General features: G+C 40.0%; 1 protein-coding gene across 3 annotated transcripts in view; it reads left to right on the top strand.

Moving 5' to 3' along the window:
• Window positions 1-23,062, top strand: part of LOC101290084 (cytochrome c oxidase assembly protein COX16 homolog, mitochondrial) — a 159,606-nt gene that overhangs the window by 120,001 nt on the left and 16,543 nt on the right. Inside the window, exons 1-2 of one of the 3 annotated variants that reach the window (XM_004262181.4) lie at window positions 5,910-6,119; window positions 13,110-13,181. The exons of 1 other annotated variant lie outside the window; for it this stretch is intronic. In XM_004262181.4, the coding sequence (XP_004262229.2) occupies window positions 6,051-6,119; window positions 13,110-13,181 (141 nt within the window). In that variant the 5' untranslated portion in view covers window positions 5,910-6,050. Of the gene's footprint in view, window positions 1-5,909; window positions 6,120-13,109; window positions 13,182-23,062 lie in introns of those variants that run through there. One more of the 3 variants, XM_049706224.1, reaches the window with a different exon arrangement.

Raw genomic sequence — 23,062 nt, 5'->3', positions numbered from 1 at the left:
TTATGGCTGCATTGGGTCTTTGTCGCTGCACGTGGGCTTTCTGTAGTCGCGGCGAGCAGGTGCTACTCTTTGTTGTGGTGCGTGGGCTTCTCATTGCAGTGGCTTCTCTTTTTGCAGAGCACGGGCTCTAGGTGCACAGACTTCAGTATTTGTGGCTCATGGGCTCTAGAGCACAGGCTCAGTAGTTGTGGCGCATGGACTTAGTTTCTCCGTGGCATGTGGGATCTTCCTGGACCAGGGCTCGAACCTGTGTCCCCTGCATTGGCAGGCGGATTCTTAACCACTGCACCACCAGGGAAGCCCGAAACTTAATTTTAACCAAGGTAGTAAGTGTACTTCAAGACAATTCGTTTAACTTTGAATTCCTTTTGCTTTCACTAATCTGTACAGAAGAGATCTCTAGCACTTTTGTATAGAAGAGTTACCTTTGATTCTCTGCAAAGTGTTATGCAGCAGATTTTTGTTTGGTTTAGGAATCAGTAATGGGGGATTCTTCACTGTATAGCATGGTATGGGAAACTCTTGCCACCTTTCCAGTTGCCATTTCATTTGTTTTTCCAAAAAGTATGAATTATGGTTTAGGACTATGAAAAAAGTCATGGAGGACAGAAATGTATTAGGCACAGTCCCATTCATCCCGTAGCCTATACTCTATAAAAAGTAATAAGATACGGTACTTCCCTGGTGGTCTAGGGGTTAAGACTCAGCACTCCCAATGCAGGGGGCCTGGGTTCAATCCTTGATAACGGAACTAGATCCTGCATGCTGCAACTAAGAGCCCTGCACGCCACAACGCATATCTCACATGCCACAACTAAGACCCAGCACAGATAAATAAATATTTAAATACTTAAAAAATAATAGGACAAAACATGAATTATTCTAAAACTAGATGTTAATGATCACTACCATAGGAGAAATATACAATAAAGGGCAAAACAGTGAATTTCCTAGTTGAATAATGTAAAGTACTAATTTTAAGTGGTTTGAAATTGGACTGAATTGGAAACTGAGTAGCCAACTCTCTAGTTCTAGCCATAGAAGTTAGATAGAATGGAGGGAAAGACTCCCTACCCCGTCCAGAAGGAGATCTTTGTGGAATGTTGACTTTGAGGTGTTAGAAAACCATTTAGGTTACTGAAAATGTACCGGAAATCATCCACACTGTGATAAAATTTGAAGCCAAGGTGAAAGTTGAGTTTACCTAGCAAAAGAGGATACAGCAATAGTTCTCATAGTGTAGTCCCTGGACCACCACCACCACCAGCAGCATCTGGATGCTTGTTAGAAAACCCAGTTTTTCAGGTCCCATTCCAGATCTACTGAATCAGAAATCTTGGGGATGGAACACAGCAATCTGTGTTTTGATAAAGTCTCCAGGGGATCCTGTGCACACTACAGTTTGAGAGTCACTGGGACAAATAAAAAAAATGGAAGAGAGCTAAAGACCCCAGTTGAAGGTTTATAAGGCTGCAGAAGACAAAAGGAAGTCTCAAAGTTGGAGAGGATCCATGGGAGCCAAACATTCATGGAAGCCATGGGAGGAGAGAATTTCAAGAAGGAGATAGTCAGTATTGTCAAATGTTATAGGAAGTTTAGTTCAAGTTGGGGCATTTGTACTAGTTCACAAATAGTACAGATGTGAACTGTTGTGCAAGCTTCTTAACCTTTCTGAGCCTCAATGTGTGCACCTGTAAAATGAGTCTGGAATCATGCTCTTCCAAAATTTTAAGATTTTTAGTGAATTAAATTATATACTAGATGTCAATTATGAAACCAGATGATTCATGAAGTAATCTTTCTGTACCATAGCCATTAAATTTGGCCATAGTTCTAAAACCTAACTTTGGTATTAAAGCTCTCAAGATTGGTGATTTTTTTTGTTTGTTTTTTTTGCGGTACGCGGGCCTCTCACTGTTGTGGCCTCTCCCGTTGCAGAGCACAGGCTCCAAACGCGCAGGCTCAGTGGCCATGGCTCACGGGCCTAGCGGCTCCACGGCATGTGGGATCTTCCCAGACCGGGGCACGAACACGCGTCCGCTGCATCGGCAGGCGGACTCTCAACCATTGCACCACCAGGGAAGCCCCTTGAATTGGTGATTTTGATAACAACACTGCCATATACTTGCATGAGTTAAGTGATGGTAGAGCAGATACTGGAGGATTATGTAACTTGGCTAGATATCAAGAACATACTAGTGCTGAGGGACTGGCATGGACGGTGGAGATGCCTTGTTTTCTGGATGTAAATTTTTATAAACTGCCACGTGGAAGCGTGACAGTTAAGATGGCTGGGTCAACTATTTTTCTGTTTATTAACACTAGAAACACACAGTTGAGATTTGAGTCATATTTATGGGAAAGCAACAGAAGCCATACTGATGAGCTATTTTGTGGTTTTTGTGAGAATTATAAAATGATGACAAATATCACTTTGATTTAACAAATAGGTAAAGTGAGGTATACAGTAGTGATGCTTAAGGTGAGGATACGTGTTATTTGTTGTTGGGAAAACTAGTAAAATAATCTTGTTCAGCCTTCAGAGGCAGAAGCAGGCCTCTGAGCGACCTGTGACCTTGGCTGGACTGCACGCCTGCTTGCACACCTAACAATTACTGCTAGCAAGTCAAATGGTGCTTACAATAAGAAAGGGAGTGCGTCTTGCAATGTCTTGAGCCCTGAGGACCTGGCCAGTCCCCTGGAGTCTGGAAAATCTTGTGACTCACATGGTGAAATCAACAGCATTGTTAAAGTGAATCCCGAGCTGCAATTTTTTTTTTTTTTTTTTTTTTTTTTTTTTGCGGTACGCAGGCCTCTCACTGTTGTGGCCTCTCCCGCTGCGGAGCACAGGCTCCGGACGCGCAGGCTCAGCGGCCATGGCTCACGGGCCTAGCCCCTCCGCGGCATGTGAGATCTTCCCGGACCGGGGCACGAACCCGTGTGCCCTGCATTGGCAGGCAGACTCTCAACCACTGCGCCACCAGGGAAGCCCCCGAGCTGCATTTTTGCACGCAAACCGATATCAGTTTGTGGCCTGGAATTACAAACGGAAGCCCCCAGAACTCTAAAGTCTCACCCGTTGGGTGGACGCACCACCCGGGACCCTTCCCTACTGGGGGTCCAGATTGCTGTTACTCAGAACCTCCCAGCTTCTGTTTGGATCTGGAAGTAGGTGTTGGCCCAATCCAGTGATGCATATGCCCTGTTGTATTTCTCTAATATTCTTATTCCTTTCCTTCTAATGATTGTATATTAAAATTAAGTTAAATCAGCTTTCATTAAAGAGTGGATTAAAGCTGTTTATTTGTGTCAAATGAGTGGTAATTTTGCCAGCGAATCCAACGAACCTTAAAACTGAAAGCAGGCTTTTGGCAAAACATTTCTTAAGTGCTTAAATGCCACACTGCCCCCAATTTTATCTCATGAAAACTTTCCAGCATACTTGTAATACCTACTATTTAGTTGCTCCTTCGAGATCATTTCAAGGTTCTTAATAAGGGCTTATTTGGATGATGGAATAAATGGAAGACTGAAGACCTATATTCACTTAAATTGAATATATGCTTTATCTGATAAGGGTAACATTATTAGCTATGGCATTACCTAGAATACATGTATATGGTTTAATCCATTATTAACTATTCGTTGAGTGCCAGCCTTTATTGGAGTCAGATCCATAAGGTGACATTTTATGTAGTGAAAAGGTAGGAAAAGGTCTGGACTTTTAGAACAGTTCCCTCGGCATTTAAGATATGAGGAAAAGTTGGAGAAGGAATACACTTGACTAACCTGGATGCTGTATGAGTTCTGAAGTATCAAAAGAAGTGACTAAGGCGAGAGGCAATGCCATATACAAATTCTTGCACACTTCACAATACATTCTCTAATAAATCCTATGGCCCTATATGTTTCTGTCTCTGCACAGAGATAAGTTAAACAAACAAACATACAACAAAAAATGTAAGCCAAACAATTCAAAATAAAATACAAAGGAATCACAGCACTGAAGGAGACTATTCATAAACCTTAGCAACCCTGTTCACAAGACCACCTCTGCAATCCTAAATTCTCCTGTATTCTACAACTGCTCCAGGCTCTTTCCCATGAATCCAAATAATTTCCTCCCAGCAACTATGTAGTGTGACTTAACCTCTCAGGCTAAGTCTTCCCACCTTTCTTACTGCTCCAGTCCCCAGGTTTGCAAGGTGTCTCTTTTTTGGAGAGATTGGGGTTGGGGAAGATTGGAGAAATAGGGGTAAGAGAAGGGATTAGCAGTCTTACTTTAATAAACCTTACGCTGATCACTTTAAAATCTTCCTGGTTCAGTTCAGGTGATGCTCTGGGGGAGGGGGTTGATACATTTGCTCAGCCCCAGAACCCAAAACAAAACCCCAAAGTTCAAATTCAAACCCTGAACTATTCTTTCCACTCTCCTTTTTTTCATCTTTCTTATATACTGTTTGGACTTACAATGACTTTGTACACCAAAACCGACAATACAGTGTGATAGAGCTCTGTGATATATTTTAGTCAAAGACTAGTGGAGCTCTGAAGAGGAAATAATTTACATTGCCTGTGGAGTAAGGGAGGCTTCAAGAACCTGGTGTCCCTAAAGCTGCATCTGGAAGATGTGGAAGTTCATGCAATACTCAGGGAGTTAATATCTCCTCCAGGATGGAGCATGGAGTGAATGAAGAACAGTGGTAGTAAAGGCAGGCCAAAGTCATATTACAAACGCCCTTCACTTACTTGCTAAGAAAATTGGAGTGACTATTGTAGGCAGAAAAAAAGAGGAGAATCTCATCATTATCTATGTCTCTTAGATAACTGTCAGCAGTGTGGGAGATAGACTTGAGTTCATAATTAAGGTTTTGTTTTTGTTTTTTAAGTTTTTTGGCCGCACCCATGGCATGTGGGATCTCAGTTCCCCCCACCAGGGATAGAACCGGCGCCCTCTGCATTGGAAGTGCAGAGTCTTAACCACTGGTCTGCCGGGGAAGTCCCTATAATTAAGGTTTTTGTTTGTTTCTGTTGTTGTTTTTGGGTCTAGATATGAGTGTTAACTAGATCAGCCTAAAGGCAGGAAGGAGATCAGGAATTTCTTTTCTACAGACACTTAGGGGTGAATTTAATAGATGGAAAGATGATAAGGGATTAAACCAGGAATATTTCAGTGGCAATAAAGAGGCAGGGATAGATGGAAAGATTTCAGGGATAGCATGGGAAATGTGAGTCATGTCACCTGCACTCTATACTATTATGTCATCTCAAACACTTGACAGTTGAGGCTTCCTCTGACTCACCCTGGCAAATGGCACACGTGGGGGGGAGGTCTGTTTCCCAAGCTACCCATGGTTCATTCGTGTGCCCATTAGATTGCCAGTCTCTTTAAGGCAGGGATCATATCTCTTCTTCTCTGTGTCCCACAGAAAGGTGTGCTGGATGGTTGATGAATGAGTGGAAACTAGACATTCATAAATGGCTGAAGATTACACGCAACCTGGCAATAAAAGCACTAACATTAAAAATTCACGGATAGCAAGACACTACAACAATTAACGTTAAACCTAAACTTTCACAGCACTTTTTCCCCCCATCTTTTTTAAGCTGGTAAACTACCCATCCCACACGTAACTATAGAGGCTAAAGTACTGGCTTCAAAGTAACTTTTTTAAAACAGATTTTATTGAGCTGATTTTATGTGCCAGGGGAGTGTTCTAAGAAGAGACCCACAACACAGGAGGTACAGGTTTCTATATCCTTTGACGGTTACTACACACACGACGTAAGTCCCTAAGTCCCGATTGCAAACCAGCTTGCCGGACCAAATCTCTGACGCTCGAATTTCCGGGGGGAAGCGTGAGTATGTTACTACGGATCGATTGCTTTTGCCTGGCGGAGACCTATCTGGAAGGGCCCTGCACTGGGAAGGCAAAGGAAAGGAGGTTAGTAAAGGACGTACTCCTCGGGAGGGACCCAGAGCCACTGAGATTCGGAAGGCCACACTGGCCTGTTTGGCTGGGCATCCAAGCGGGTCGGAGAGTTCAGTCATGTTCGCCCACGCGGTGACGCGCGCCCTGCGCAAGAATAAGACCCTTCGCTACGGAGTTCCCACGTTGGTGAGCGCCGTGAGAAAAAGTGGGGGAGGGATTCCGGAAGGGGTGGGACCACAAGTCTGGCTGGAAGGAGAGTTCTGTGAAACTGTAACGCGTGCGACCCAGAACCGCAGTCTGGGCTAGGAAGGGGCTGGCGTTTAGGCGGTCCTAGTCTCCTAGTCTCTCCCCGCGCTGGTAGTGGGATCTCGAGTCCCCCTTTTACCTCTTTGGTAGTTACCTGGATGTGCTTCTGAGAGTGATGTCAGAACCAGATTTTAACCCAAGTCTGGGTGATTACTAACCTTCCATCTTACCCCGCTCCGCGCCCGCCCGCCCCCAGCTACAGCTTGACGACACTCTGCAGCATTGGAACTAGTTGTATTTACTTAATTTAACTGTATAATTTCGGGCATCTTCAGGTGTCAGCTTATTAGTTTGTGAACTGGCTTAATTCTTCCAGGGTTGTGATGAGTTAAATAAATCCTTGTGAATTGAACGAAGCACGTTGTAGCAGCCCTCAAAACATGGTCGCTGAATTATAGTTGATATTTTTAAAGCACGTTGAAAGTAGTTTTGGTGTCTATTTCTTTGCATCTATTCCTACGCGGAGTCCCCAGAAGGTTGCATTCGTCTTGAAATTTAGATTGTTGTTGGCTTAACACACCACCAACCCGAGTGGGAATCCAGCGAGACCACTCCGTTTCTTTTCAGTTTGACCTTGGCAAGTTACTTTGCTTCAGCAAGCCTTGATGTCATAGTAAATGAAACAATTTAAATAAAAAGCATGTGGACAAAGTCCACTTTCTTTTAAATAGTTTATTACTTTGGTATGGATTTGGTACAGGTGAAGTTACTAGCTTTTGCATTTAAGCAGGACTAAAGGAAAGAAGTGACCTTAGAAAAGTAATGAGTTTTTTTACTCATCTTTGATGAATGCGGATTTCTTGCTCATCTTCGGAAACTCCTTTTTATCTATCTTTCTAAAAGTTTAAAGAAAGCTATAAGACAATGTAGGTGATGGGGAATGTGTAAAAACTATCGTCCCTGTAGATTCCCCTGCCACAAAATAGAGATCCATTCAAAAATACTGTGATTGTAGTCATTACGTTGAGGTCACCTGCATGTCCCACTGGAAGACAGTTTGATTTTGTTTTTTATCTTTCAAAATCATCAAAGCTAAGCTCTTAAAACCAGTAGTATTAAAGTACCTTCTAAGGTTTCCCTCATTTGTTTTATTTCATGGAGTGGAGACTACCACAGTAGACTTCTTCCCAAGTGTATTTCTCTATACTGATCTCTGTGTCTATATTGGACCTGTACTATACTGGACCTAGGTCTGTACTGTTTCAAAATATGGGTCCTAGACATATAACTACTTTTGTAGAGGAAAATGTTGAATTCAGTACTCTAAAACCCAGTACTACTAGAAGGACCTCAAAAGATACATCGTCTTCATCATGTATCAGTCAAATATTCCATAATTACTGTAGTATACTACTATACTTCAAGTTGAAATTATTTCCTCTCTTAGATAAATGTTAATGCTTGCTTCATAAGAATCTTTATTCAGCAACATACAGAAGAGGACTTAGAGTACCAGGTACAGGCCAATAATACTGTCCTTCCCTGCTCTCCCAAACCACTTGAAAAAGAGAGTATATTTGTTGTTTCAGTTTCCACACTGCGCATTTAGTCGGCAGAATTTACCTTTCTAATCTGACCAGTGACTACTGGTTTCTACATTCTAATAAATGAGCCCATTTAATGTTTTCTGTTCAGTTGTTTTTAGTTTATTCAGTGTTATGCAGCTATCACCACAGTCTAATTTTAGAACATTTTCATCACCCTAAGAGAAACACCATACTCACTAGTAGCCACTTCCTGTTGTCCCCTACCCTTCTCCCATCCTAGTTAACCACTAATCTACTTTTGTCTATAGATTTCATAGAATAATACAACTTATGGTCTTTTGTGACTGACTTTGTTCACTTAGCATAATGTTTTCAAGGTTCACTCATGTAACATGTATCAAAACCTCATTCCTTTTAATGGCTAAATAATATTCCATCAGTTGGAATATTTATTTTTCATTGATGAACATTTAGGTTGTTTTCATTTCTTGGCTATTATGAATGATGCTGCTATGAACATTCATGTACGGATTTTTGTATGGATGTGTTTTCATTTCTTTTGAGTAAATACCTAGTAGTAGAAATGCTGGGTCATATGGTAACTCCATGTTTAACATTTTGAGGAACTACCAAGCTATTTCCCAAAAACTACGTCATTTTACGTTCCCACCAGCAATATATGAGGCTTCTGATTTTTCCATTCTTGCCAACAGTTGTCATTGTCCACTTTTGTTTTTTAATTAAACCCTTACTAGTGGGTGTGAAGTGGTATCTCACTGTGGTTTTGATTTGCATTTCCCTAATGACTAATGATGCAGGACATTCGTTCATACAGTGGATTATTGTTTATCTGTATATCTTCTTTGGGGAAATGTCTATTCAAGTCCTTTGCCCATTTTTAAATGGGGCTGTTTTTGTTTTTATTGGGCAGAGGTTTTCTTAAACACCTGGAAGCAGTAAGTTTCCCAGTGTTTGTCAAGGGGCTCTGTGTGCTTGATTGGGTATGCCTTCAGTACCCAGGCAGGTTACACTTCGCCTTAAGCTGTTACTTCTTGCTTGCTCAGAGCCTCAAGGTTAGCCACAGGTGAGTGTTTAGGGCCTTCTCAGATCTCTCCTGAGCTTACGCGCTGCTCTGGGCACGTGGACAGTTCTGCTCATGTGCATGTCCTTCCAGAGTGTCAGGAATATGTTTGAGCTTTTCAGAGTCCGCTATGGACACCTTATGCCTCATATTTTCCTTTGAGTTTTTTGGTTAGACTATTCCTTGCCCTGTTTTCTACCACCTCAGGCAGTATGATGTTAAACAATGGCCTCTGAATTTTTTCAGCAAACACTTCCAGGGAGAAGTCTGTTTGCACTAGTTGAGCTCCAAGTCAGGAAAACTAAAGACAGCCTTGTGAGTGGGTCTTCCAGGGAACCACCAGACTGGTCAAATAATGAAAATTCTCAGGGAATAAGACTTCAAGGAGCTCCACCCCATTATGCCCCTTCCAGCGGTTACTGCTTTATATCATGATTTTAGACTGCTGGTTTTCATGTTTACCAAGGAGTGTGGGTCGAGTCGTGGGAACAGGTAGGCTAAAAATGCCACCAAGCTTTCTGCTTTAACCGAGATTCAGTCATTCTCCTTACATAAATGTTCCCAACATCACTGCAGGCCTTTTTTAATTTCCAAAGTTCTGAAAAAATAGATTTGACAACTTTTGCCAGTGTTTTCATTGCGTTAATGGAGAAGGTTTTGGAGATTCTTACTCTGCCATTTCACTGATGTCACTTTTTTTGTTTTTGGGGGGGCTCTGGTGAGATTTTTCTAAATTTTCATTTGTTTATTGCTCTTTGAGGCACTTTTATGATGGTTCCTTTAAAATCTTTGCTAATGTCACTCGATAGTCTTTCCTAATTCAAGTTGCTGTTTCCTGATTCTTGTAACAAGTGAATGTTTATTTTATCTTGGACATTCTGTATAGTATGTTAGGAAACTTTATATTCTCTTTAGGTCTTCTACTTTAGCAGCGGTCACCATGCTTGCATTAAGCTTGTGGATAGAAGTTAATGTAGGTAGAGTAGATCACTGTGCCCTGGGGGTACTCCAAGTTCAGAGGGTTGGGGTGTACAGGAGGGACCAATACAGGAGACTGAGAAGGGTTCTCAGTGAGGTAAAAGGAAAACCAGGTTTAAGGGAAGAGAAGGAAAATGTGATCAACGGTGTCCAATTTTGCTCATGAAATAAGATGAGAACAGAGAGCTAAACATTGCATTTAGTAACATGATGTCAGTGTTGGTTGGAATGGATCTGAGAGAAAGTGGAAAGAGCAGCAAGCACAGACAACTTGTTTGAGAAATTTTACTGCAGGTGAGAACGAAGAAGCGGGCTAAGAACATGGGGAAGTAAGGTCTAGAGAAATCTGGTAATAAGATGGGAGAAATGATAGCATTTTTTATGATGAATCATGCAGTGTGGTGAGCAAGATTTTTGATGAATCACTGCCCTTCAGTATATAAGATGGTTGGGATCTAGTGCAGAAATGAAGATATTTAGCTAGGAGTGTAGATACCATGGTAATGAGTGGTCGGTAGTACAGTGCCATGTTGACACTAACTATGTAGCATTAGTACAGACTTCATAGATTAAGTGCACAGTTCTCCATAAAACTCCCCTCATCAGACACCAGCTGAAAGCTGTGCGATATTAGGCCACCTGTGCTTCTGATCAACTGGTTACAAATTCAGTGGTTCCTGATAGCCCCTCAGGTTCAATAATTCAGTAGACTGACTCACAGAACTCAGGATATCACTATACTGAGGATTATTGTTTTATCATAAAGGTTATGAATTAGGAACAGTTGAAGGAAGAGACCCTTAGGGCAAGGTCTGGGGAATGTCCCAAAGGCAGAGTTTCCCTGTTTTCTGCCTGTGGAATCAGGGTATGCCACCATCTCAGCACACTGATGTGTTCACCAACTAGGAAGCTCATCCAGAGTTTTTTATTGGGATTCTATTATTGGGATTTTCATCATCTATGGTTGATTGGATCATTGGCTGTGTGACTGAACTCAATCTCCTGCCTCACTTTCCTCCTTGGAGGTCAGGAGGTCAGGTGGCTATCACATGGCTCAAGGCCCCCACCCTCTAGTCACATGGTTGATCATTCCAGCATGGCCAACCTCTATGCTGTGACTATCTAGGGACCCACAGTGAGTCATCTCATTAGCATAAACTCAGCTGTGGTCCCAATAACAAAGATGCCCCTGTCACTCAGGAAATTCCAAGTGAGTAGCTCCCTCCCAAGAACCCAGGACCAAGACCAGACAAATTCTTTATTATGTAACACGTGGGTATTGCGATGGCAGTTGTGCAGAAAAGAGATGATGGGGGCCTAGACTAGAATATTAGAAGAAGATATAGTCCGAAATTGTCAGATTTAAGAAATATTTTGACAGAACTCAGTGATGGATTAGATGTGAGATAGGAATTAGAGGAGCTAAAGATGACTCCAGAGAAGCTGGCTTGAGTAATTGGATGGAAGTATTTGACCTTAATTGGGATGTGGAAGATCGCTTAGCAGCAGATTGGGGCAGAAAGGGTGCTGGGGTAAAAATCAAGAGTTGTCGCATGTTAATTTATGTGCACCTGTTAAACTTTCAAGTGGAGACGTGAAGTAGGAGGGCAGGTCTTCACCTCAGGGCTGTTTCCCACTGAGAATGTACATGTGGAAGTTGTTAGGTTACAGAAGCTATTTAAATCCGTGGAACTGGATGGCATCACCTAGGGACTCTCTTGGTTGTGAATAGGTAAAAAAGGTGTGAAGACTGAGCCTTTTGAGATACTCCAACATTTTGAGATGGGAAGGTGAGGAAGAATGAATAAAGGGAGGCTGAGAGGAGTTAGGAAAATCACAGGTGTGTCTTTTTGTTACCAACTGGGGTTCTTGGCCTTCCTTAATCAACAGATATTGATAAGAGGCCAGACAAGAAATTCAGGCAAGACTTTATTAGCAGGGGGGAGCGAAAATAGGTTCCCTGGCTCGCTCGAACCCCTAGGGTGGGGGCCAGCTGATTCCTTATATGGGGAGAGCGTAGGAATGTGTCTATGGGTGGAGCTAAAGGGGTGGCTTAGGTGGTCTGCCCACCCCTTTGTGGTGTTGAGTGTAGGGGGCATGTGCAGTACCCTGCTTTTACTCCTGACACCGTGTTTTTGCTCCCGGCTCTTCAGAAGTGGCAGTTGGGTTTTTGGTCTTTTTGTATCTTGTTGTGCATAATTTGTCCCAACTGTGCATGCTTGCAGTAATTTTTAGTCCCTAATACTTTCTTTGCATTTTGTTGCTGGAGGAGAAGTTTGTCCAGGTGCAAGCACTGCAGCAAAGGGTCCCAGGTCCCAGGTCCCAGCGTGTCTCATTTTCATTGAAACCAAGAGACAAAAAAGTTACTTTACTTATACAAAGAATGATAACATATTGACATTGGATATTGATATTGACATTGGAAGTATTAGCTGGTTATATATAACATATTTTTCCTGGTTTCTTGTCTTTTGATTTGATGTCATTTTTGTTTTATTTATTTGCAGATAAGAGACTAAATTTTTATGTGGTCAGATTTATTGGGTTTTTAAATTCATAGCCTCAAGGTTTTGTTGGTATTCCCACTTCAAAATTATAGAATTTTATATTTTACAGTGTTTTTATCTGTTTGTATTACTTTAATTGGTAATATTAATATATTGATGGTAGGGATCAAACTTAATGTTTTTCCAAATTGCTAGACTTTTACAGCTTGAGGATGAGAGTGAAGCCCGTTAGATTATCGGAGGAGATGCTAAAGCAGCAATGGCCATTCATGGGCTCTTTTAAGGTGTACCACATACTGAGAAGGGTAACATACTTCATGAGATTGTTTTATCACTTGGTTAGAAAATGGAGAAAAATGCTCTCTAATTGGCCTATTTTGCAAAATCATAAAATTGAAAGAATTCTAGTCTTGAAGAAGCAAGGCCAGGATTTTATTCCTGGATTTACCCATTACAATCATGGGCAAGTCATTTAGTTCGCTGTACTTTTATTTCCTCATCTATTAAGTGTATTTTTTTTCCCCTAGCTCATAGGTCTTTTGTAAGAATCAACTAATATAATGCTTCTAATGGTGATATTTAAATAAGGTCAAGTACAGGTGGGGGTAATGATTTTGGTATTTGCTCATGTGCTAAAATGTTTCCCAGTGATAGTGTGTACTATATCTACTCTGAGAAGATGAATGGTAACTCACCAGGGAAAATAATCTATAAGATTTTGTATAATCTACCACTGTTGGTGTTCAGATAAGTAATGTATAGATAGACTGAATTCTGCCCTTCTATTTTGTTTAATCGTTTCCCTGTCTTGTTTCAGTTGCTGATTGTTGGAGGTTCTTTTGGCCTTCGTGAGTTTTCACAAATCCGTTATGATGCTGTAAAGATTAAAGTAAGAACTGTCATTGGTATTTGACATGTGTACATGTATGTTCTGGTTTATGAGACACGAATATTCAGTAAACTAAGCTGTCTTGAGTTTTATCTTGCTTTTTATGACTGATATATGGGGACTTCCCTGGCGGTGCAGTGGTTAAGACTCTGCTCTTCCAATGCAGGGGGCATGGGTTCGATCCCTGGTCAGGGAACTAAGATCCCACATGCTGCATGGTGATGCCAAAAAATAAAATAACTAACTAACTAAATATAATAAAAATAATACAAAGAGCTGTTTAAAAAAAAAGACTGATATATGATCTTTGGACTCTTTAAAAAAAATTTTTTATACAATTTCTAAAGGTTACTTTCCATTTACAGTTATTACAAAATATTGGCTATATTCCCTATGTCGCACATTATATCCTTGAGCCTGTCTTACACCCAACAGTGTGTACTGCCCATGCCTTCACCCCTGTTGCCCCTCCCCCCCCCCACTGGTAACCTCTAGTTTGTTTTTTATATTTGTGAGTCTGCTTCCTTTTTTGTTGTATTCACTAGTTTGTGATATTTTTTAGAATCCACATATACGTTATCATACCGTATTTATCTTTCTCTGATTTATTTCACTTAGCATAATGCCCTCCAAGTCCATCCATGTTGCTGCAAATGGCAAAATTTCATTCTTTTTTTTATGGCTAAGTAAAACATACGTGTGTGTGTCTGTGTGTGTGTGTGTATATATATATATATATATATATGTATATATATATATATATATATATATATATATACACACACACACAGACACACACACATCTTTTTTTTTTTGGCAAATTATGGTTTTTTTTTTTAAGATCTTTATTGGAGTATAATTGCTTTACAATGGCGTGTTAGTTTCTGCTGTATAACAAAGTGAATCAGCTATACATATACACATATCCCCATATCTCCTCCTTCTTGCGTCTCCCTCCCACCCTCCCTATCCCACCCCTCTAGGTGGTCACAAAGCACCGAGCTGATCTCCCTGTGCTATGCGGCTGCTTCCCACTAGCTGTCTATTTTACGTTTGGTAGTGTATATATGTCCATGCCACTCTCTCACTTTGTCACAGCTTACCCTTCCCCCTCCCCAGATCCTCAAGTCCATGCTCTAGTAGGTCTGACACACATCTTCTTTATCCATTCATCTGTTGATGGACACTTAGGTTGCTCCCATATCTTGGCAACTGTAAGTGATGCTGCTATGAACATTGGGGTGCATGTATCTTTTTGAATCAGTGTTTTTGTTATACACAGGAGTGGAATTTTGGGGTCATATTGTAGTTCTATTTTTAGTTTTTTGAGAGCCCTCCATACTGTTTTCCACAGTGGCTGCACCAATTTACATTCCCACCAACCGTGTAGGGGGGTTCCCTTTTCTCCACATCCTCACCAACATTTGTTGTGTTATTTTGATGGTAGCCATCCTGACAGGTGTGAGATGATATCATGTATACTCAATATACTAAGCAGTCTGAGTTTTATCTTGCTTGATATATGATCTTTGGGCTCTTTCTTACTCTTTAAAATAACATTAATGATCACATGGAAGTGAATCATGAAATGTATAGAATTTAGTTATCTTTCTCCTCACTCATTAGAAACTTTGCAGTTCTGTTAGCTTTTTCCCATAAAATATGCTCTGATGTAGCCATTTTTAGGATCTAGAAGGGACTAAAGAACAGGGGACAATAATTTCACTCCATTTTATTATTCTATTTGTAAATTAGCTATTTTGTATTAATACCAGTAAATTATAAGTTATATTGATGTGTATCTTTAGTAACTAATACTAAAAGAAAGGAAAATTATCTTTCATTATAGTGATACCTGTCTTTTCATAGCGATCCTTTTAACGCGTATGCATTTGTGGTAGGACTGTAGTGGTTCCTGCGTAGATATATGACTGTCTTTATTTTTACAGGTGAGGAATCTGAGTCTCAGAGAGCTTAAGTAACTTGCTTAAGGCCATGTGGCTGTTTAGGGCTAGAACTAGGATTCCCACCTCTATGATTACACAATTACTGTCAAATTCAGGTCTGTTGTTACAGACCAATTCTGGTTCATTCATTCAGAAGTATGTAGCTTTTGTTTGTGGCACACCTCTGATATTTGAGGGTTTTTTCCTGAGTACAGGTGACCCTTGAACAACAGGGGTTTGAACTGTGATGGTCCACTGATACCCAGATTTTTTTCAATAAATACTACAGTACTACACGATCTGCGGTTGGTTGAATCCACGGATGCAGAACTCGCAGATATGGCATGGCGGGCCAACTGTTATTTATTGAGGAAAATCCTTGTATAAGTGGACCCTCGAGGTTCAAACTCGTGTTTTCAAGGGTCAGGTGTATTTCATTAGCAGACCTCAGTAACGTTGGTGGGAGAGTATTAAAGGCCTATTCAATTTTTTCAGTTAATTTTATGGTTTAAGAGAAATACCAACGCTAGCTAGTCTTCTTCTTCTTATTTTTTGCGGTACGCGGGCCTCTCACCGCTGCGGCCCCTCCCGCCGCGGAGCACAGGCTCCGGACGCAAAGGCCCAGCGGCCATGGCTCATGCACCCAGCCGCCCCGCGGCATGTGGGATCCCCCTGGACCGGGGCACGAACCCGCGTCCCCTGCACCGGCAGGCGGACCCCCAACCACTGCACCACTGGGGAAGCCCTAGCTAGTCTTAAAGACAGTAGGTATTAGAAAAAATAGTAAATTTAAAAGGAATATATACTTTCTATGAGGGAATAGAGCAATTATAACTGAGTTTTAAAGTTTCTGTTAGCATTCCAATTATTTTATTAAGGAATTTTTTCCCTTTTGCTTTAAGATGAAAGTTATAATAATCTGACTTTTAGAAATGGGATGGCATGTACATATTTGAAAAATAATTGAATATTTGTCATGTGTTTATCATATGTTAGATCCTACAGATAAAGATTCAAGAAACTGGTTCTTATAAAGTTTATAGCATCATCAAGGCTGGGAGACATCTAATATAAAAATGTATCCAAACATACAATATAACAATGCCCAGTGAAATGCTGTATTAGAACTCTGCATAAAACATTACTAGAACTTCAAGGAGAAGCATACGGTTTAGACTTGGCAAAGGGGTATCAGAGAAGGTCTGCTAGAGGTATCAACCTTTGAATTAAGGTTAAGAATGAGTAAGAGTTAGCTAAATGATGGAAATGATTAGTATTATATAACATAGAGTGGCTAACATAGAGGGAAGATTGGGGGAGCAAGATAGGAGGGAGGAGATTGTTTCAAGTGGAGATGCAGAGACCTGTTAAGACACTTTGGCAGTAGAGTATAGATGAACAATAATGGAATCTGAAATAAAACATTTGCAATGAAGATAGAAATGAACGGGTTCCAGAAAAATTTTTAGCAGCAAATTGATAGTGATATAATATTAAAATCTGAATAAATATCAGATGACTTGAGGCTTTGCTTTTGAGGACTGGGTAAATTTTCGTAGCAAGAGAGAGTGAGGGAGATTGCAATAACAGAAGAGGTCTAGACGAGGGGGGTCGAAGTAAAGAGAACAAAGGTGGGAGAAATGAGGCTGATTGAAATTAAGAGGATGAGATTGGTCAAGGTCTATGGAAGGAGGCTGAGAGGACAAAGTTGAGGTGAGAAGGATCAGAGAACAAGACCTACTGAGACTGAGATGTCCAGGTTGGTTGATGTTGAGAAGTCAGACTCAGGTGAAGTCAAGAGTCAGTGTTTAGGTGAGGTTGAGTTCAAATAAGGTTGAGAGGGTAAGGTGGATTAAATTTGAGAGGAATTGAGAAGGTAAGATTGGTTGAGGCTGACAGCTCTTACAAGGGTTGAGAGGTTGAGATTAAGGAGGAGTCGAGGGAAAGATTGCTGAGGTCAAGGGCTGGGGGTCAAGACTGGTTGAGAGGACAAATTCAGTTAAGAAAGATCAAGGATAAGTACAGCTGAGAAGTTTTGAGGAGGGTGGAAAAAGACTGTATTGATTCAGAGTGACCAGCCGTTTTAGGTTGCCTGGAGCTGTCCTGATTTTAGGACTGAAAATCCAGTGTCCCAGGATGTAAAAATTCCTGCTCTTCAGTTGTGGGTATGGAAGGTTGAAAGGAAAGTACAGAACCCATGAGGCAGGCTTAAACAAATAAGCTGAAAGCAATAGCTTTCAATTAGTGTGAAATAGACCTGACATAGCTCATCTGCCTTCATTATGGCTGTTGCTCTTGTTTTCTCCTGACTCCTAATGCTAACAACTGTGGCTCCACAGTAATAGATTATCTGCTTTTGCATCATTCCAAGTAATATGATTTAAGTGTACAATTAAGTGCACTGTAATCCTGAGCATTAACAGTCTTTTTTTTTAAACCTTTGCTTGACTGTTGTAGTTTGTAAAGAAATAGTGCTTGTTTAATTTTTTCCCTTTTAAACAACTTAAGTTGTTTCCATGTCTTGGCTATTATGAACAATGCTGTAGTGAACATGGGGTGCAGATACCTCTTCAAGATAGTGATTTCATTTCCTTCAGATAAATACCCAGAGGTGAAATTCCTGGGCCATATGGTAGCTCTATTTTCCATTTTTTGCAGGAATCTCCATAGTGTTTTCCACAATAGCTGTACAAATTTATATTCCCACCAACAGTGCACAAGGACTCCCTTTTTCCACATCCTCTCCATCAGTTGTCATTTCTTGTCCTTTTGATAATAGCCATTCCAACAAGTATGAGGTGATATCTCATTGTGGTTTTGATTTGCATTTTCCTGATGATTAGTCATGTTGAGCATCTTTTCATGTACCTGGTGGTCATCTGTATGTTGTCTTTGGAAAAATGTTCTGATCCTCTGCCCATTTTTTAAGCAGATTTTTTTTTTGGAGGGGGTGCTACTGAGTTGTATGAGTTCTTTATATATTTTGGATATTAACCTTTTATGAGTTATATGATTTGCACTTATTTTCTTTCATTCAGTAGGTTGCCTTATCATTGTGTTGATTGCCTTTTCCTCCCCCCAGTATTATGTATGTGAAATTCATCTCTATTTTAGCTCTAAATTCAGGGTCAGCAAGCTTTTCCTGTAAGGAGCCAGGTAGTAAGTGTTTTAGGCTTTGTGAGCTACACTCTTCCACAACTATTGAAATCTGGTGTTGTATCATAAAAGCAGCCATGGACAAAAACAAATGAGCATGGCTGTGTTCAAATAAAACTTTACTGACAAAAATGGATATTAGACTAGATTTGGTCCATGGGCCATAGTTGCTGACCCCATGATTTTTTCATTGCTGTATGGTATTCCACTAATTATACCATAATTTATTTATCCATTTTACTCTTAGACATTTGAGTTGCTTGGCAGTTTTGGTTACTGAAAATAATGTTGCTGTGAACATTCTTGTATATTTTTCTTGCTGCATGTGTGCAAAAAAGGCATTGCTGGATTATCACCTTCATTTGATAATTTCCAAACTGTTTTTCAGAGTGATTGAATCAGTTGTAGGGAAGAAAAAATAATTTTCCCTTTACCCTTCTACATTCTTGTCTGAGATCCTTCTGTAATAAAATACAGATTAATAAGAGAAAAACAAACAGAAGTTTAATAACATGTATACCTCTTGTATACATGGGAGATACCCAGGAAAAGTGAGTAAAACTTTCCCTACCACCACCTTAAATACTATCTTAAGACAGAAGAAGGATGTTGGAGGGGGAGGGCAGTTATGAGAGGTTACTGGGAAAAGCACAGTAAAAGGGTAAGGTTGTTACACAGATTGAAGTGGGTACCTTCTCGACTGGTAGAAGTTTCTTGTGATTTAGAATCATCCTTCTCTTCCTGGTACTAAAAGGGAGATACTTATAAATGGAGATTTCCTTTGTAAATGTATGTGTCCCTCACAAAAGTGTAACTTGTACTGGTTTTCAGAGCTTGCGCGTCTGGTGTTTCCTAAAAACAATCAGCTCAAGATAATCTTTATGCCAAAGAGACATATTTTGGGGTGTCATATTCTGCTTCCCTTCACATTCTGCACTGCTGCTTTAAAACAAAGAATGTCGTCCTCCGTCCAGTTCTGTAGGTGATCTTGGGTGGCCTTGGACTGCAGTGGCTTGAAGCAGGATTTCGGTTCCCTGGCCAGAGACTGAACTCAGGCTGTGGCAGTGAGAGTGGTGAATCCTAGCCACTAGGCCAGTGGCCAGTAGGGTTTGTAGAAGTGAATTTCCACAAAGAGGTGGAAAGTAGTGAAACAAATAAAGTGTTTATTAGGAGGAAAAGAGTATGTGTGAAAAAACTTAACACAGGTGGACTCAGAGAAAGAGTCGCGCCCTCGTGGTAGTTGGAATCACTTACACGGGGCATTTCTTCTGGGTTTCCTCTGGCCAGTCATCTTGCCTTTGCCTGGCTCTGAGTCCATATTTGTTTATGTCAGGGTCCTCCCCTGTGTGCACACGCATCTCTTAGCCAAGATGGATTCTAGTGAAGAGGGCTATGGGTAGGTTGACATCACTTACTGTGGGGTGATGCCCCCTCCCTTTTTGACCCCCGAGGAGCCTTTCTGCGCATGCATAGTCGGGAAGGTCTCCTTGACCTCAAGAATGAGAAATATGTGGTCTCTTTATCTTTTATCTGGGCAGGGCTCAGCTCCTCCTTGATTCTGTCCCCCAACAGGATAGTCTCGAGCTGCTCAGCCTGGGGCCCATCTGTCTCCTGCCTCATAGGAATCAGGTAATTAGCCACTACAATCACTGACCTTACCATACACCCTGAAAGGAATTCAAGACAAAGAACAGGATGAGACACTCTGCTTTGGCAAAACAGGCCCTTAGTTAGATATATTTTGGAAAAAGATTTTTATGAACCTGGATTCTTGCATCTTCCCATACTCAGAAGAGCACTAAAATCATTAACTGAGATGTCTCTTCCTCACGACTAGCAATAACCTTCTACCGAGATGTATGCTTGATTGCACGTATTCCTTAGCCATATATATACTCTCTATATACTAGCCTCTTCCCCTACCTCTTCAGAGCAATTCTTCAGATTTATCTGGGAGGTTGTCTCCTGGGCTATAGTCCTCAGTGAGACACTGGATACTCAACCGAGAGCTCTTATATTGTGCGTTTTTCTTTCAGTCAACACTGCTAACAGTTTTTTGTACCCCAGGCTCCAAATACTTGCCAATACTTGCTATTATAGGTTGGGGTAGTTTTCCTCATTTTGTTTTTTAAAGCTGTTTTGGTGGGTGTGTTATGAATTGTTACCTAATTATGTGATGAATTTGAAATTTTCGTGATGATGAAACTGAGTCCCCCTAAAAGTTCTTGTATTGAGTCTGATTAATCTCTCTATCCAGAACTCTAGTCCCTTTCTTGTCCCATCTGACCTCAATCTTGAGCTAACTGAACACTAATCAACCAGAGTCAGATGACTAAAAAATTGCCGTTGTTAGTAACATTATTAATGTACTAAAATTGCTATTATAGATATCATCATTAATGTAGAAACTCAGGTTGTTTCTCTAGGGCAAGACTAGCTCACAGACCCCTGAGCCATGGACTGCCTGGGCAGAGAATCATAAACAAAAGACATCTTGACTCTCAAAACTGCAATTAAGAAGATGATTAATTCCATCTTCTTTTGTAATATATGCTTGTAATGTGATGAATTTCCTTTTAAGCATGGCCATGGCTATGTCATGAAAGTTTTAATATGTAATATATTCATAATCAATCGAATTAAATTTGTTTTTATTTATCCGTGAGCTATTTCGAAGTGGTTTTCCTTAACTTATAAACATCGGGAATTTTCTAGTTACTATTTTTTATTGATTTCTAACTTGAGTGTGTTGTAATCAAAGAAAATTTTCATTGAGTTCTTTCTTTTGATATTTGTTGAGACTGGCTTTATGAGCTAACACATGATCAGTTTGTATGAATGATGTATGCTTGTTGGGTACATAATAAAAGTATGTTGTTGGGTACATACTAAAAGTTTATACATTCATTTGGTCAAGTTTGTTATTTGTGTTTTTTCAAATTTCTGTGTTTTTGACTTTTTATATCTGTTCTCCTATCAAGAGAATTGTGTTAACATCTCTCATTATGACTGTTTGCCTATTTCACCGTGCTTTTAGGTACATATAATTTCAGAATTATTATGTCTTCTGGTGAATTGAATTTTCATTGTAATGAAACTTTGCGTGGTAATAATGCTTTTTCCCCTTACAACCTATTTTGTTGGATATTAATATGGCTTCACCAGCTTTCTTTTTAATCTCAACCTTTCTGTAAACTTAAGTTTTAGATATATCTCTTATAAACAGAAAATATGTTTTAATAGTTTTGTTTTATAATTGGCTCATTAAATATATTTCCATTTAATGTAATTTTAAAATATATTTGGGTTTAAATATGCCTTCCTTTTATGTGCTATTGTTATAATTATTTCTGTCTTGTTGTTCTCTTTTGGATTAATAACATTATATTATTTTGCTGTTGTTCCATTAGTTTGGGAGCTGTAGTCTTACTCTTCCACTAGAAGTTTCACTAGAGACTGTTGTGATCTACAGATTTTTTTTTTTTCCTTCTACTGTTTTGGTCTTGATGGGGAGCAGAATACACCACCCCACAATGTGCCACTTTGGCATGTGGATTGTTTTAAGCTGAAGGCAATTATGACCCAACAGACTCAGGAAAAGCTTTTTATCTCTTCCTTAACTGCCCAAAAGGATTTAGGTAGGAAGCCTGTACAGGAAGATAGCTATTATGAGAGAGAACTTTTTATATCAGAAGGACTTATCTGCATGGCATGGAAACGTTTGTTTACCAAACATTTGGTCTTCTCATCTTCCTGCTTCTTCCTCTTTGAAGCCCCAGACCCCTACCCCCTTAGCTCAGGATGGCATATAAGTCTAAGTTGACTACCTGTGAGTCTTATGTGTTTGTGGGGCTCCCATACATACATAATTAAACGTTTTTCTCCTGTTAAATCTGTTTTATGTCAGTTTAATTATTAAACCAGCCAACGACCCTAGAAGGGAAGAAGGGAAAATTGTTCCTCCCCAACAGTCTGGTTTTGGTATTGGGATAATGTTGACTTCATAACATGAGTTGGGAAGTGTTTCCTCTTTTTTATTTTCTGGAATTGATTATGTAGAACTGGTGTTACTTCTTCCTTAAATATTTTATAGAAGTTTGCCAGTGAAACCATCTGGGCATCTCGTTTTCTTTTTCAAAATGTTTTTAGCTATGAATTTAATTTTCTAAATAGATGAGACTATTCTGGCTATGTATTCTTCTTTCTCTTACATTTTCTAATTGGTTTTTACTTGCATAAAGAAACTATATTGATTTTGTATGTGGATCCATGCCCTTTGATTTTTGGGTGTTGATTTAACTACCTTGTTGAATTCTCTTTAACAAGCAGTAATCATAGTAAATATTCTTAATAGAGAAACATTAAAAGCATTCCTATTAAAGCTTTTTAAGTAATATTTTGGACAGCATAGCCTATAAAATTGAACAGCACACTTTTTTTAAATTTTATTTTATATTGAACTGTAGTTGGTTAGCAATATTGTGTTAGTTTCAGGTGTACAGCAAAGTGATTCAGTTATACATATATATGTAGCTGTTCTTTTTCAAATTCTTTTCCCATTTAGGTTGTTACATAATATTGAGCAGAGTTCCCTGTGCTATACAGTAGGTCCTTGTTGGTTATCCATTTTAAATATAGCAGTGTGTACATGTCAATCTCAAACTCCCTAACTATCCTTTCCACCCCCCAGCCTCCCCACCCCCCCAACCATAAATTCATTCTCTAAGTCGTGAGTCTGTTTCTGTTTTGTAAATAAGTTCATTTGTATCATTTGTTTTT

This window comes from Orcinus orca, chromosome 2 (genome assembly GCF_937001465.1).
Source record: "Orcinus orca chromosome 2, mOrcOrc1.1, whole genome shotgun sequence".
Lineage (NCBI taxonomy): Eukaryota > Metazoa > Chordata > Mammalia > Artiodactyla > Delphinidae > Orcinus > Orcinus orca.
The sequence above is the reverse complement of the archived record's forward strand: the minus strand, read 5'-3'. Positions and strand labels throughout refer to the sequence as shown.